The sequence below is a fragment of the Nerophis ophidion genome, linkage group LG08, assembly GCF_033978795.1.
Source record: "Nerophis ophidion isolate RoL-2023_Sa linkage group LG08, RoL_Noph_v1.0, whole genome shotgun sequence".
NCBI classification, from domain to species: Eukaryota; Metazoa; Chordata; class Actinopteri; order Syngnathiformes; family Syngnathidae; genus Nerophis; species Nerophis ophidion.
Genome location: NC_084618.1, coordinates 28,214,435 through 28,231,562, shown reverse-complemented (window position 1 = coordinate 28,231,562; position 17,128 = coordinate 28,214,435). Strand labels below are relative to the sequence as shown.

Genomic DNA, 17,128 nt, shown 5'->3' with positions numbered 1-17,128 from the left:
CTTCTTCCGCTTATCCGAGGTCGGGTCGCGGGGGCAACAGCCTAAGCAGGGAAACCCAGACTTCCCTCTCCCCAGCCACTTCGTCTAGCTCTTCCCGAGGGATCCCGAGGCGTTCCCAGGCCAGCCGGGAGACATAGTCTTCCCAACGTGTCCAGGGTCTTCCCCGTGGCCTCCTACCGGTTGGACGTGCCCTAAACACCTCCCCAGGGAGGCGTTCGGGTGGCATCCTGACCAGATGCCCGAATCACCTCATCTGGCTCCTCTCGATGTGGAGGAGCAGTGGCTTTACTTTGAGTTCCTCTCGGATGGCAGAGCTTCTCACCCTATCTCTAAGGGAGAGCCCCGCCACACGGCGGAGGAAACTCATTTCGATCTTATCCTTTCGGTCATGACCCAAAGCTCATGACCATAGGTGAGGATGGGAACGTAGATCGACCGGTAAATTGAGAGCTTCGCCTTCCGGCTCAGCTCCTTCTTCACCACAACGGATCGGTACAACGTCCGCATTACTGAAGACGCCGCACCGATCCGCCTGTCGATCTCACGGTCCACTCTACCCCCACTCGTGAACAAGACTCCTAGGTACTTGAACTCTTCCACTTGGGGTAGGGTTTCCTCCCCAACCCGGATATGGCATTCCACCCTTTTCCGGGCGAGAACCATGGACTCGGACTTAGAGGTGCTGATTCTCATTCCGGTCGCTTCACACTCGGCTGCGAACCGATCCAGTGAGAGCTGAAGATCCCGGTCGGATGAAGCCATCAGGACCACGTCATCTGCAAAAAGCAGAGACCTAATCCTTCGGTCACCAAACCGGAACCCCTCAACGCCTTGACTGCACCTGGAAATTCTGTCCATAAAAGTTATGAACAGAATCGGTGACAAAGGACAACCTTGGCGGAGTCCAACCCTCACCGGAAATGTGTTCGACTTACTGCCGGCAATGCGGACCAAGCTCTGGCACTGATCGTACAGGGAACGGACGGCCACAATAAGACAGTCCGATACCCAATACTCTCTGAGCACTCCCCACAGGACTTCCCGAGGGACACGGTCGAATGCCTTCTCCAAGTCCACAAAGCACATGTAGACTGGTTGGGCAAACTCCCATGCACCCTCAAGAACCCTGCCGAGAGTATAGAGCTGGTCCACAGTTCCACGACCAGGACGAAAACCACACCCGTTCCTCCTGAATCCGAGGTTCGACTATCCGGCGTAGCCTCCTCTCCAGTACACCTGAATAAACCTTACCGGGAAGGCTGAGGAGTGTGAACCCACGATAGTTGGAACACCCCCTCCGGTCCCCCTTCTTAAAGAGAGGAACCACCACCCCGGTCTGCCAATCAAGAGGTACCGCCCCCGATGTCCACGCGATGCTGCAGAGTCTTGTCAACCAAGACAGCCCAGCAGCATCCAGAGCCTTAAGGAACTCCGGGCGGACCTCATCCACCCCTGGGGCCTTGCCATCGAGGAGCTTTTTAATTACCTCAGCGACCTCAGCCCCAAAAATAGGAGAGTCCACCACAGATTCCCCAGGCACTGCTTCCTCATAGTAAGAAGTGTTGGTGGGATTGAGGAGGTCTTCGAAGTATTCCTTCCACCTATCCACAACACCCGCAGTTGAGGTCAGCAGAACACCATCCGCACCATACACGGTGTTGATAGTGCACTGCTTCCCCTTCCTGAGGCGGCGGACGGTGGTCCAGAATCGCTTCGAAGCCGTTCGGAAGTCGTTTTCCATGGCTTCCCCGAACTCCGCCCATGTCTGAGTTTTTGCCTCCGCGACTGCTGAAGCTGCACACCGCTTGGCCTGTCGGTACTTGTCCACTGCCTCCGGAGTCCTATGAGCCAAAAGGACCCGATAGGACTCCTTCTTCAGCTTGACGGCATCCCTCACCGCTGGTGTCCACCAAGGGGTTTTAGGATTGCCGCCCCGACAAGCACCAACTACCTTGCGGCCACAGCTCCGATCAGCCGCCTCGACAATAGAGGTGCGGAACATGGTCCACTCGAACCCAATGTCCAGCACCTCCCTCGTGACATGTTCAAAGTTCTTCCGGAGGTAGGAATTTAAACTTTCTCTGACAGGAGACTCTGCCAGACGTTCCCAGCAGACACTCACAATGCGTTTGGGCCTCCCAGGTCTGTCCGGCATCCTCCCCCACCATCGCAGCCAACTCACCACCAGGTGGTGATCGGTAGAAAGCTCCGCCCCTCTCTTCACCCGAGTGTCCAAAACACAAGGCCGCAAATCCGATGACACAACTACAAAGTTGATCATGGAACTGCGGCCTAGGGTGTCATGGTGCCAAGTGCACATATGGACGCCCTTATGTTTGAACATGGTGTTTGTTATGGACAAACTGTGACGAGCACAAAAGTCCAATAACAAAACACCACTCGGGTTCAGATCCGGGCGGCCATTCTTCCCAATCACGCCTCTCCAGGTTTCACTATCGTTGCCAACGTGAGCGTTGAAATCCCCCAGGAGGACAAGGGAATCAACCGGGGGAGCACTTTCCAGTACTCCCTCGAGTGCTCCCAAAAAGGGTGGGTACTCTGAACTGCTGTTTGGTGCGTAAGCACAAACAACAGTCAGGACCCGTCCCCCCACCCGAAGGCGGAGGGAGGCTACCCTTTTGTCCACCGGGTTAAACTCCAACGTGCAGGCTTTGAGCCGGGGGGCAACAAGAATTGCCACCCCAGCCCATCGCCTCTCACTGCCGGCAACGCCAGAGTGGAAGAGGATCCAGTCCCTCTCGAGAGAAGTGGTTCCAGAGCCCTTGCTGTGCGTTGAAGTGAGTCCGACTACATCCAGCCGGAACTTCTCGACTTCGCGCACTAGCTCAGGGTCTTTCCCCCCCAGTGAGGTGACGTTCCACGTCCCAAGAGCTAGCTTCTGTAGCCGAGGATCGGACCGCCATGTGCCCTGCCTTCGGCTGCCACCCAGCTCACATTGCACCCGACCTCTATGGCCTCTGCTATGGGTGGTGAGCCCATTGGAGGGTTGACCCATGTTGCCTCTTCGGGCTGTGCTGTGTGGTCACAATGACATCATCAAGTAATTTGCATAAGTTGCCGCTACGCCAGATAGTCGAACCTTGCATTCAGGAAGAACAGTGTAGTTTTCGTCCTGGTCGTGGAACTGTAGACCAGCTCTAAACTCTCAGCAGGGTCCTTGAAGGTGCATGGGAGTTTGCCCAACCAGTCTACATGTGCTTTGTGGACTTGGAGAAGGCATTCGACCGTGTCCCTCGGGAAGTTCTGTAGGGAGTGTTTAGAGAGTATGGGGTATTGGACTGTCTGATTGTGGCAGTATGATCAATATCAGAGCTTGGTCCGCATTGCTGGCAGGCAGTAAGTCGGATACGTTTCCAGTGAGGTTGGGCTCCCCCAACACTGCCCTTTGTCACCGATTCTGTTCATAACTTTTATAGACAGAATTTCTAGGTGCAGTCAAAGGGTTGAGGGGATCTCAAGTTGCTGGGACGGCCACTCTACCAACAGAGCTATACCGCCAAAGGGAAGTACTGTGGGGAGTGCTCAGAGAGTATGGTGTATCGGACTGTCTGATTGTGGCGGTCCGCTGCCTGTATGATCAGTGTCAGAGCTTGGTCCGCATAAGTTGGACCCGTTTCCAGTGAGGGTTGGACTCCGCCAAGACTGCCCTTTGTCACCGATTCTGTTTATAACTTATGGATAACATTTTTAGGCGCAGTCAGGGCGTTGAGGGGCTCACATTTGGTGGCTGCAGGATTAGGTCTCTGCTTTTTGCAGATGATGAAGTCCTGATGGCTTCATTTGGCCAGGATCTTAAGCTCTCACTGGATCGGTTCGACTGGGATGAGAATCAGCCCCTCCAAGTCCAAGTCCATGGTTCTGGTCCGGAAAAGTGTGGCGTGCCATCTCCAGGTTGGGGAGGAGACCCTGCCCCAAGTGGAGGAGTTCAAGTACCTCGGAGTCTTGTTTACGAGTGAGGGAAGAGTGGATCATGAGATCGACAGGTGGATCGGTGCGGCGTCTTCAGTAATGCAGACGCTGTATCGATCCATTTTGGTGAAAAAGGAGCTGAGCCGGAAGGCAAAGCTCTCAATTTACCGTCGATTCCATCCTCACCTATGGTCACGAACTTTCGGATATGACCAAAAGGACAAGATCACGGGTACAAGCGGCTGAAATGAGTTCCCTCTGCCGGGTGGCGGGGCTCTCCCTTTGAGATAGTGTGAGAAGCTATGCCCTCCGGGGGAGCTCTAAGTAAAGCCGCTGCTCCTCCACATGGAGAGGAGCCAGATGAGGTAGTTTGGGCATCTGGTCCAGATGCCACCCAAACGCCTCCCTAGGGAGGTGTTTTGGGCACGTACGACCGGTAGGAGGCCACAGGGAAGACCCAGGACGTCTTGGGAAGACTATGTCTCCCGGCTTGCCTGGGGACGCTGTGGGATCCCCCAGGAGGAGCTGGACGAAGTAGCTGGGGAGAGGAAAGTCTGGGCTTCCCTGCTTAGGCTGCTGCTCCCGAGACCCAACCTCGGATAAGCTGAAGAAAATTGATGGATGGATGGGCTACGATTTCCCAAAAAGTCTAAAAAAAAATGTATCCTTACATTTCAAATAAATCTGTTTGTATTAGTTAGTATTAATATATATATTTTTTATCATATTGCCACATGTTCAATTGTTGCTACTTTTTGTAAGAGGTACTTTGTTGGGATTCGTTCAAGAATTTACTGACTTTTAATGCCTTATTTTTTTATTTTTTTTTATCAAAAACAAAAAGTAGCATCCTCTTCTGGTGTTATTAGAGCATGTACTCGTGTTTAGAGACTACTTCGTTCCCTCGCTGTTGCTCTAGTTGTACTTTCTTTTTTTTAAATCCGCCACTGCCCTCTTAATAAATGCACATTTGGTAGATGGTGTATATATTTGGAGGCGAAAGTGTTTTCATGGGAGGTAAAACCTGTTGAAATTGTGCCGTTTGTTATCATAAGATTGGTAGCGAAAGTTAAAAATAGCGTCTGACTTTTTGTGATTTCTCCTGGGGGTTACAATGTACTACATTACTTTAATTAATTTTGAAGTAAAAAAAAGCCCTTATTTTCAAGGTGTGGCGGTAATAAAAATGCAGTGCTGGCGTGCCACATTCAATTATATCAAGGTCAAACACGTAGCCACTTTATTTCCATGCAGCATTGCAATATTATCCAAATTTAGGTCAGTGATTCTCGAACTCTGGTCGTGGCACGCGGGCTACATCTAGTGGTACGCCAAAGACTCTCTTGAAGAAAATTCAATTTTATATTCTTATATTCAAACACAGTGTTACTGTTCAAATTGTGTGTATTGTTACAGCGACTTAACATGTTAAATGCCCATCCATCCATTTTCTATGTCCCATGTATGTGTCAAATATAACCTCACCACCTTGTATTTTATGAATAGTTAGGCCTACTACGCTAATGTATTTTAAAGTTTTCTGAGGTAGTACTTGGTGAAAAAAGTTTGAGAACCACTGCCTTAGGTATATTTTTTTGTAACAAAATGCACCTTTTATAAGCAACATTTTGTTGTTGTTGAGGATTTCCTTTTTTTGGGTTTTATTTTCAAAATTCTCATTTGAAAATGTTTTGGTATAGCACTTGATGTCTTGTCTAAACAATTTAGTTTGGATCCGAAATTATTCCACTGAAGGACTTTACTAATAATTGACAGAATACACGTGAAATAATACACATGTTTTGGACACTTATATGAGCACAAAAGTTGTCTCACTGTTGCCTTTAGAGGAACAAAGCGGTACTATAGTACGGTTTTAACAACGAAACAAACTTGATCCATTTAATGCAACAGGATTCTTTTAATGGTTGGAAAGAACTCCTAAATTTATTCCACACTAATTAAAACTCTAAATCAAAGTGAGTTGGAGGGCCACTCCACAATAAGAGCACCTTTTGCGACATTGTGAACGTGTGTTTATTTAGCAAACAGGACAAACAAATCTGTCTCAGAGTGAGACCTCCCACGTGGCGCCTCGGCCGCGGTTCTTCTTCTAGTATCTCGCCACCGAGGCGCAAGCCGCCTGAACGTTTCTATCATCTTTGTGTTTAGAAGGACGCGGCCGCTGCCGTCGACCCGCGAGGCTCTCTGCTGGCGCGTCGCTTCTCTTTGCGCTAACCTTTAAGAATAAACACAAATGCCAGGGATGTTTTATTAGCTCCGACTACTTACCTTGCTGAAAAAGTTGTCCCAGAGGTGACATAGCTTCGTGTGTTTGTCCTTTAAGTCTGTTTGCCAGCTACTTTTTGCAACCACTCTGTTACAAAATAACCCTGGTATTAATTACCGTAATTTCAGGACTATCAGCCGCTACTTTTCTCCAACGATTTGAATCCTGCGACTTATAAATCGGTGCGGCTAATTTATGGATTTCTCTTCGCTAACGGCCAAGATGTTTTGTGTTCAACAAACAACTCCACTCTTGCTTGCACCCATAACATGACACGCAACACTAAAGTTGGGCATTGTTTGTGAGTATATGTATATAAATGTATGTCTGTCTGTCTGTCTGTCTATATATATATATATATATATATATATATATATTACGGGTGTGGGATAAAATCGATTCGAATATGAATCGAATCGTTTTTGTTGTGCAATTCAGAATCGATTCTAATTTTTTAAAATTCAATTTTTTTTTAATAAAAAAAAAAAAATATATATATATATATATACTATATATATTTTTTTTTTTTTTATCAATACAACAAACCACTACACAGCAATACCATAACAATGCAATCCAATTCCAAAACCAAACCTGACCCAGCAACACTAAGAACTGCAATAAACAGAGCAATTGACAGGAGACACAAACACGACACAGATCAATCCAAAAGTATTGAAACAAAAATTAATATCATCAACAACAGTATCAATATTAGTTATAATTTCAGCATAGCAGTGATTAAAAATCCCTCATTGACATTATCATTAGACATTTATAAAAATTTTAAAAAAGTGTCACAGTGGCTTACACTTGCATCGCATCTCACAAGCTTTACAACACAGTGTCCAATGTTTTCACAAAGATAAAATAAGTCATGTTTTTGGTTCGTTTAATAGTTAAAACAAATTTACATTATTGCAATCAGTTGATAAAACAACGTCTTTTACAATTATAAAAATTATAAAAAGCTTTTTACAAAAATCTACTACTCTTCTTGCATGTCAGCAGACTGGGGTGGATCCTGCTGAAATCCTATGTATTGAATGAATACAGAATCCTTTTAAATCGTGAAAAAAATCATTTTTGACTCGAGAATCGAATCGAATCGAAAAAATCGATATATTATCGAATCGTGACCCCAAGAATTGATATTGAATCGAATCGTTGGACACCCAAAGATTCGCATCCCTAATATATATATATATATATATATATATATATATATATATATATATATATATATATATATGTGTGTGTATATATTAGGGCTATATATATATATTTTTTTTCCCACACCCCTAATATATATATATATATATGTCTGTATGTATGTTTATATATATATATATATATATATATATATATATATATATATATATCGTAATTATTTGAATAGCTGCCGGGGCGCTAATTAAAACCTCTTCTCACTCCTGCGCTTAATCAAGGCATGCGGCATAAGTAAGCAGGCGCTGATAATCTTAAAACCTCTTCTCACCGCTGCCCTTACCAATGGCATGCAGTATCAATTGAGTGTGATCCGCGACCCCAAAAGGGAATAAGCGGTAGAAAATGGATGGATGGATGGATAAAAATAAAAATCAATAAGAAATTATTCTTGCACCGTGTCCCGGTGGTTGGGGACCACTGCTCTACAACATGTCGTTGCGCCCACCTTTACACCTTGCTATCTGCGTGCCGGCCGGACGCATGCATTTTGCTGCTTCTCATACGAGATTGCAATGCATACTTGCTCAACAGCATACCTTTTACACTGATGGTTGTGATATAAACAACTTTAACACTCTTACTAATATGCGCCACACTCTGTGAACCCACACCAAACACATTTCCGGAGAACATCGGCTCTGTAACACATTATAAACGCAACACAACAGTTACGCAGAATGCCATGCATCCATGACTCTTGGCTATATTATAAACGCGCCCCCAACCCCGCCCACCTCAACCGACGCACGGAGGGGGGGGGGGGGATGTTGCCCTAGCAGGGTGTATAATATAAGCAGTATGAGTCATGGATGCATTGCATTTTGGGTAATTCTTATGTTGCGTTTATAATGTGTTACAGAGCCGATGTTCTCCAGAAATGTGTTTGTCATTCTTGTTTGGTGTAGATTCACAGAGTGTGGCGCATATTAGTAAGAGTGTTAAAGTTGTTTATCTCACAACCATCAGTGTGATCTGTATGGCTTTGGAACAATACCCCTGGTTTACGGTATGTATATATATATATCCATCCATTTTCTACCGCTTATTCCCTTTCGGGGTCGCGGGGGGCGGGCGCTGGTGACTATCTCTCCTACAATCGGGCGGAAGGGTATATATATATATATATATATATATATATATATATATATGTATGTATGTATGTATGTATGTATGTATGTATGTATGTAGGTGTGGGAAAAATCACAAGACTACTTCATCTATATATATATGTGTATATATATTTATATATACACATGTATATATATATACATACACATATATGCACATATATATATGTATGTGTATATATAATATATATACAGTATTTATATGTATGTAGATATATTTATTTGTATATAATATATTTATATGTGTATATATACATGTATGTACTGTATACATACATACATACATACATATATATTTATACACATATATATGTATATATATATACATACATATATATATATATATATGTATATATATATATGTATGTATATGTATGTATTCATACATATGTATGTATATATATAGAAACAAATATAAATATAAATAACATGTTTAGCCTTGCCCTCTAGTCCTTCAGTGATAATTATCATTTTAGGAAATATTTGCCACGATTGAACTTAGCGCTAAAAAACGGTTTTGATGTCTAAAAATTTGGACAGCTCTGTGCGAGTCAGAGGTCGGAATGTCCAACACTATTTAAGACGCACCTCCATTATATTATAACACCATAATTACTTTTCCTGGAATTGATTATGTTAGTTAAGGGTACATTCCACTAGTATTTTTAAACGTAAGTGTATTTGATTACTTTTTTCGAGTCGTCTTCCCAATGCTGCTTATTGGACTGACATTTCCTATCCAACAACATTGCAGGCTGGCTAGGGCAGAGAGAAGATGATGTCATCGCCGGGTCGAACTACATCATCGTGAAGGTGAGCGCGTCATTTTGGCGGAGCAATAAAACACTGACGTTGCAACAAAAGGCTTCTTATATCGTTCTCGCTCCGTCGGACCGCTCAATAGCCTGCGGGTTGCCCCGAATATGTGATGCACGTTTATGACTCCCTTCAGAAATATTATCCCCCGAATGACCTCGTTAGACCGGGCGAACAGCGGAACACGCCGTTTGTGGTCAATATGCTAATGAGGTCAAGCTGTGGCGACTGACTAAAGACCGCTGATTGTCGGGCTGGGAGGAGCACTAAAAAAAAACCTGATTAGTGCATGTATTGGGATGGAAGCATATTTTTAAAATGCGTTTAAATACAGTGGGACTTCAAGTTTAATTGGTTCTCCGGATTAGCTTGAAATACTTTTAATGTGAAATTAATTAAAATCAAATTGCTTTTTCGTTGGCCTCTCGCAAAAAAGCACTATTTTAACGTGCAATGTGCGTTTTATAAAAAAAAACATACTTTTAGATAAGACCTATCTTATGAAAACAATACAAAATAAAGCACGACAAATAACTACAGTAATTTATTTAATTCATTTAATACTAATTTACAGTACATTGGAGAGTGGACTTCTACGGTATCTGCTTTTCCGTCAAACACACCATCAGCAGCTTCTTTATATTTCCATGGATAAAAGGAGAAGGTGTATGGTTTGAAAAAAACAGTGCTTTTGTAAAAGGGGAAACCCTGAAAAGCTATACTTATAGTAAAGGACGTATTTCGAAAACAAATCACAGAATAACCCACCAAACACATCTGTGCGGCCCGTGTCACTGTTGACTTAAAAAGGATTTGTAATGATTTTCATCTACATTTAAAACACTTTCTAGTAGTTAAGTCAGGGGTTCTAAACATATAGAACCTCAGTGCCCAACTTTTCCATTACAGAGGGGCCCAGGACCCACTCAAATATTAACACTGAAACAGTAATATTACTCTTGATTTTCAAACTGCATTCAATAATATCTAATCTACTTGCAGTTTACAACCTTGTCAAATGATATGAAAGTGTGTCAATCACAAATATTGTTACCAAGGCTCTGGTCAGGCTGATTACAAAAATAAATATACTGCAAAAGAAAGGCCTCATAAAAACTGAAGAAAATTCAACTTAAATGAATACATTCTTATATAATAAATAAAAATAAATGTTTGTTAACCTGACTTGTCAACAAAAATAAAGTGCAAACAAATATACTGCCTCACCACTTTAGTCATGATTTTTGCGGCCTTATAGTTTAGGAACGCTGGTCTAGATTAAAAGTATTGGATATATGTTTTTGTGTAAACAATGAGTAGATTTTGCTTCACAGTCACATGAATTGATCATAAATTCTTTTTTAAGTCTGTCTGCAAGATGTTTGTATGTGGAAGCGTTCCCAGATTGCAAATGAAACCAAGCCCAACCCTCTCAAAAAGTATGATTTTATCTTAGCAAAATGTACACAATGTATATATATCTTGACATCGTCACCACGAAATTAACTTCATAAACATGATATAGATTCACCCGGCCACAACACTGGGTATACAGGCACATTCTGTGATCGATTCAGAGAGAGCATTAAAAAAAATGCTGCTTTTAGCAGCTTTTATGTAACTGCAGGTCGGTTTTATTATATGAAAACAATAACTTTTTTGTGTGTTTCTTCATAACCTGAAGCAGAAGGGGAGGAGCTAAGAGCTTGACTTAATGTCCAAATAATTACATCCACCTCACTGGACATACTTTGTTGAAATTGGTAACTGTGTCTCTGACCAACTGGTTACGAACTCCTATTCGTCACCTTGAGAACCTCTCACTGAAACCTACTGATCAGGATATAAATCTCGGGGTAATGATTGACTCAAACTTGAACTTAAACAGCTACATGAAGTCAATAACATCAGCAGCTTTTTGCCACCTGAAAAAACATTGCCAAAATCAGAGGGAGAATGTCTATACCAGACTTCGAAAGACTAATCCATGCCTTGGTCCCCAGCAGGTTAGACTACTGTAATGGCCTTCTCAGTGGGCACTCTAAACAAGCTGTAAATCAGCTGCAGTACATCCAGAATGCTGCTGTTCGAGTCCTGACTAGAACCACCAGGAAATATGACCATATTAGTCCAGTGCTCAGGTCTCTGCACTGCCTTCCTGTTTTTCAGAGAGTAGACTTTAAAACAGCTCTCCTTGTGTACAAGTCCTTTCATGGTCTTGTGCCAAAGTACATCTCTGACACGTAGGTGGAGCCGACTCTCCTAACCCTAGGGTCTCGGCCCTAGGGGTTCGGTGAGTCCGGCTCATCGTGTAAATAAAAACTTCTCCCTATGGGCGAATTACAGATACAGCAACAACAAAAGTCAGACTGATTTGCAGGTGTGTAATTTGTTGTGAGTTTATGCACTGTGTTGGTTTTGTTCTTTGAACAAGGTGATGTTCATGCACGGTTCATTTGTGCGCCGGTAAAAAACATGGTAACACTTTAGTATTGGGAACATATTTACCATTAATTAGTTGCTTATTAACATGCAAGTTAGTAACATACTGGCTCTTAACTAGTCATTATTAAGTACTTATTAATGCCTTATTTGGCATCGGCTTATTATAACCCTAACCAAATAACTCTAAATTAAGTCTTTGTTACTTAGAATATGTTCCCCTAGTGTACGAAAAAACTCTAAATTAAGTCTTTGTTACTTAGAATATGTTCCCCATGCCAAAGTGTTACCAAAAACATATACAAACTTTGTTTTGAATTTGGAGGGTGACCATATGAACTGGTGGGGTTCGGTACCTTCAACAAGGTTAAGAACCACCGCGTTAGAGACATGTGAAACATCTCGAGCTTGGAGAACTTCAGGGAGTAATCTTTTGCTGGTGTCTGGAGTCAGGACCAAAGATGTGTTTCAGTTTTCTATGCACCTAAAATCTGGAATAGTCTTCCTGACGATGCGAGACACACTTGATGTTGAAATGTTTGAATCCAGCATGGAACCACTTTTATTTAATTGTGCACTTGATTTTAATCTGTATTATTATCGTTTTTACGGTCTTTTTATCTTACGATTTTAATAGGAATTATGATTATTTTTATGATTATTTATTTTTTATACCACCTTCTTGTAATTTTCTGTACAAATTGTGGTCTCTAAATAAACTTGCCTTGCCTGTGCCGTCACAAGGTAGCCAGACTGCAAAACACTGCATAAATTGTGCTAGCTCAGACCCAAATCCTCAACCCTTTATGATTTGACACGTTGGGCATTGTTTAAAGCGGCCATTTTATGATATTTTTTCTACGTTTTAAAACAATTCCTTGTGGTCTACAGAGCATTTAATAGTGGTTGTTTGGTCAAAATGTTGCATGGATTATGTTTTTACATATTATCTTCAAGCCTCTTTCTGACCGTCTCTTCAAGATGCGCCGTTTTGTTGGCGGCGTAATTTACGTGCCTCCACTTTGACAGCGGAGTCTACTGACAGATATAAGTTCACGTTTGTACACTACTTTGTTTTAGAAAAGGCAAAAGCAAAGGATGTATGTGCATGCGCGAGCCAGTCTGCCCCACAACGACAAGATAGACAAAAGGATATTATTGACTACAATGGGGGGAGGGGGTGGGGTGTGTGTGTGGGGGGGGGGGGTATATTGTAGTGTCCCGGAAGAGTTAGTGCGCAAGGGATTCTGGGTATTTGTTCTGTTGTGTTTTTATTGTCTTATGATGCAAATGTTCTCCCAAAATGTGTTTGTCATTCTTGTTTGGTGTGGGGTTCACAGTGTGGCGCATATTTGTAACAGTGTTAAAGTTGTTTTACGGCCACCCTCAGTGTGACCTGTATGGCTGTTGATCAAGTATGCCTTGCATTGACTGATGTGTGGGTTAATGCCGCACTGGGTGTGAGTTTCCTTGCCCTTATGTGGGCCTACCGAGGATGTCGTGGTGGTTTGTGCAGCCCTTTGAGACACTAGTGATTTAGGGCTATATAAGTAAACATTGATTGATTGATTGATTGATATACTGTATATATCAGTGACGTGAGGTGGTGAACTAAACACCAGGTGAGGCATACATACTTTTTTTTCTTCTTTTTTTTTTAATTTAAATTCATATGTGCAGCTCTAGCCATTGTTGATTTTGGTTGCACATTAGAGTTACAGGGAAAAAAGGGAGTTATTCGCTTTCATAAAAACTTTATCATAATGATATTATAATATGATAATTGTGTCCAAAAACTATTGGATAAAGTTGTTATTAAATATTTGTTGGTCCCATTTGCTATTAACAAAATAAATCAAGTATGTGAGTAGATATATTACCTTTCTGTATTTGTATCTGAAGCAGCAATAGCTATCCTCCATGAAAACGTTCTTTGTATGATCGCATTCATTTTGTCTTAAATTCCAGTTTAGAGAAGTATTTAATCTTGGATACAGTATATAATCCTCCATATTGGCAGAAACATTCATTTAATTGAATTTCATTCTAAGAAATTAAACAATATTTTTGCATCTGGGAATAAGGGAATAAGCGGTAGGAAATGGATGGATGGATGGATGGATGGATTTTGCATCTGACAAAAAAACAACCACAAACGCTGGCTTACTCTAATAAAAATGCCATGTTTGTTAAAAATAAAATTAAAAAAAAAAGAAAATAAATGAATGCTGGCTTCAGCTGGAGAGACCTGTGTCTGCTAGCTTGAGCGCCCCACTTCTCCCAGTGTGGCGAGTCAAAGTACTGCTGAGGCATTGAACTGCAAGTTGACAATATATCGCCCCCTACCTTGAGGCAGAGGTACTTGCTGCCTCAAGACCTGCCTTTTCCACGTGGCAACAAGCATGCGCCCCTCGCACGCACGCCCAATATACACTATGTGTAGCCGTGGAGGCACCGCCTGTGTCTGCCTCACTTCTCATCTGCTGCATTGTTTTGATCAGGAAACATGGAATTTCCGCGATTATGACCATGAAAATTATCAAAATATACAAGAACCACACCAAAATCACATAGAAAGCACGAACCAAAAGAGAAATATTAAAATTTGTTTTATTTCATTACTTTGTTTTGGAACATCTCATGGTTAAGTATATAGTCAGCCACGGATTGTGCAAGTTCTCCCACTTAAAATGATGACAGAGGTCTGTAATTTTCATCATAGGTGCACTTCAACTTCGAGAGACAGAATGTGAAAAAAAAATCCAGGAATTCACATTGTAGGAATTTTAAAGAATTTATTGTAAATTATGGTGGAAAATGAGTATTTGGTCAACCATTCAAAGCTCTCACTGATGGAAGGAGGTTTTGGCTCAAAATCTCACGATACATGGCCCCATTCATTCTTTCCTTAACACGGATCAATTGTCCTGTCCCCTTAGCAGAAAAACAGCCCCAAAGCATGATGTTTCCACCCCATGCTTCACAGTAGGTATGGTGTTCTTGGGATGCAACTCAGTTATCTTCTTCCTCCAAACACGACGAGTTGAGTTTATACCAAAATGGATACATGGATGATACAGCAGAGGATTGGGAGAATGTTATATGGTCAGATGAAACCAAAATAGCACCGTGTGTTTGTGTGGCTAAAGGCTAAAGCTTCCCAACTCCATCTTTCTACTGTGATTTCTCCAATAATAATTGAACAAATTGCAAAAGATTCAGCAACACAGATCTCCCAAATACTGTGTAATCATACCGTTAAAGCAGACAACTTTTACCTGTGTGTGTGCGCAGCGCTCATACTTCCTAAAAACGCGTGACGTCCTGCGTACACGTCATCATTACACAACGTTTTTAAGACGAAACTCCCGGGAAATTTAAAATTGTAATTTAGTAAACTAAAAAAGGCCGTATTGGCATGTGTTGCAATTATAATATTTCATCATTGATATATAAACTATCAGACTGCGTGGTGAGTAGTAGTGGGTTTCAGTAGACCTTTAAGGCACGCTCCCAATCTTGTTGTCATGGTGGAAATCCGGAGAAATTCGGGAGTCTGCCGGGAAAAATCGGGAGGGTTGCAAGTATGGTCGTGACAGTACACCTACTTTGAGACAAGCGCTCCAGTGATGCACAGAGGTGGGTAGTAACGCGCTATATTTACTCCGTTACATTTGCTTGAGTAACTTTTGGGATAAATTGTACTTCTACGAGTAGTTTTTATGTAACATACTTTTACTATTACTTGAGTACATTTATACAGAAGAAATGCTACTTTTACTCCGTTCCATTTATCTCCATTCAGCTCGCTACTCGCTACTTTTTTTTATCGATCTGTTAATGTTTGTTTTGGTTAATGACAGAGCTTCAAAGTAGAATCTATGCATGCCTGCGTTTCACCAATCACATGCAGTCACTGGTGACGTTGGACCAATCAAACAGAGCCAGGCGGTCACATGACTCAACTTAAACAAGTTGAAAAACTTATTGGGGTGTTACCATTTAGTGGTCAACTGTACGGAATATGTACTGTACTGTGCAATCTACTAATAAAAGTATCAATCAATCAGTCAAAAGTGTAAAGAAAAAAAGACACTTTTTATTTCAACCGTACTTCCCGTCAAAAGCCACAGTTCCTGTCTTCACAATAAAAGTGCCGCTCCATCGCGCCTGCGCTAACAAAATAAGAGTCTCCCAAAGCCAGCGCAAACAAGCTAGCAAGCTACGGAGTTTGCCGCCAATGTATTTCTTGTAAAGAGTATAAAAACGAATATGGAAGCTGGACAAATAAGATGCCAAAACCAACGACTTTCATGTAGTATTAGACAGAAAAGAGGAACTTTTTTTTCTCCTCCATTTGAAAACGTGGACGTTATCAGCACTATACTGTCTGATTCCAATCAATGCAAGTCATCAGAATCAGGTAATACACCAACTTATATTCTTGTCTTTATGAAAGATAGGAATCTATGTGTTAAACATGCATGTATATTCATTAAAACACCTTTAACATGTGAAAAAAAACGGCAAAGTAAATAAATATAAATTATATATTGTACATATAAATGTATATACAGTATATGTATATACATATACATATATATATATGTGTGTGTATATATGATATGTGTGCGTGTGTATATGTATATATGAGGTAGATCACCTCGACTTGGTCATTTATTAAGTAATTGATAAGCGTTGAAAAACTATTGGGGTGTTACCATTTAGTGGTCAATTGTACGGAATATGTACTGTACTGTACAATCTACTAATACAAGTTTCAATCAATCAATCAAATCAATGAATGCCTACTGAGCCTATGGTGCTGTTAAGTTATTGTGGCTCAATGTGCCATTTTTTTTAATGTACTATTATTTAATATATATTATTGTTTTAGTTGCTTAAGACACATTCCTGTCTCTGAATTTGCTCATTGCTATTGTTATGTTTTTGTGCATTATTTGTTGCCGTAATCAGGTTACTCATCAGTTACTCAGTACTTGAGTAGTTTTTTCACAACATACTTTTTACTTTAACTCAAGTAAATATTTGGGTGACTACTCCTTACTTTTACTTGAGTAATACATCTCTAAAGTAACAGTACTCTTACTTGAGTACAATTTCTGGCTACTCTACCCACCTCTGGTGAGGCATGCTTGATTATGGTTTGAATTCATATCCAACACTCGTCAGAACGACTTTTTTTTTTTATCGTCAATATCGTCTGCTGAGTTTCATTGTTTTAATGTTTGTGTGCCTCCGATTGAACAAAAAGTGTTTTGGTTCCAAAAAA

General features: G+C 41.5%; 1 protein-coding gene across 2 annotated transcripts in view; it reads left to right on the top strand.

Moving 5' to 3' along the window:
- LOC133557603 (netrin receptor UNC5D-like) overlaps positions 1–17,128 on the top strand; it is a 586,800-nt gene that overhangs the window by 50,226 nt on the left and 519,446 nt on the right. For both annotated transcript variants that reach the window (XM_061908184.1, XM_061908185.1), the window contains exon 3: positions 9,332–9,390. In XM_061908184.1, coding sequence (XP_061764168.1) covers positions 9,332–9,390 — 59 coding nt within the window. The remainder of the gene's footprint in view (positions 1–9,331; positions 9,391–17,128) is intronic.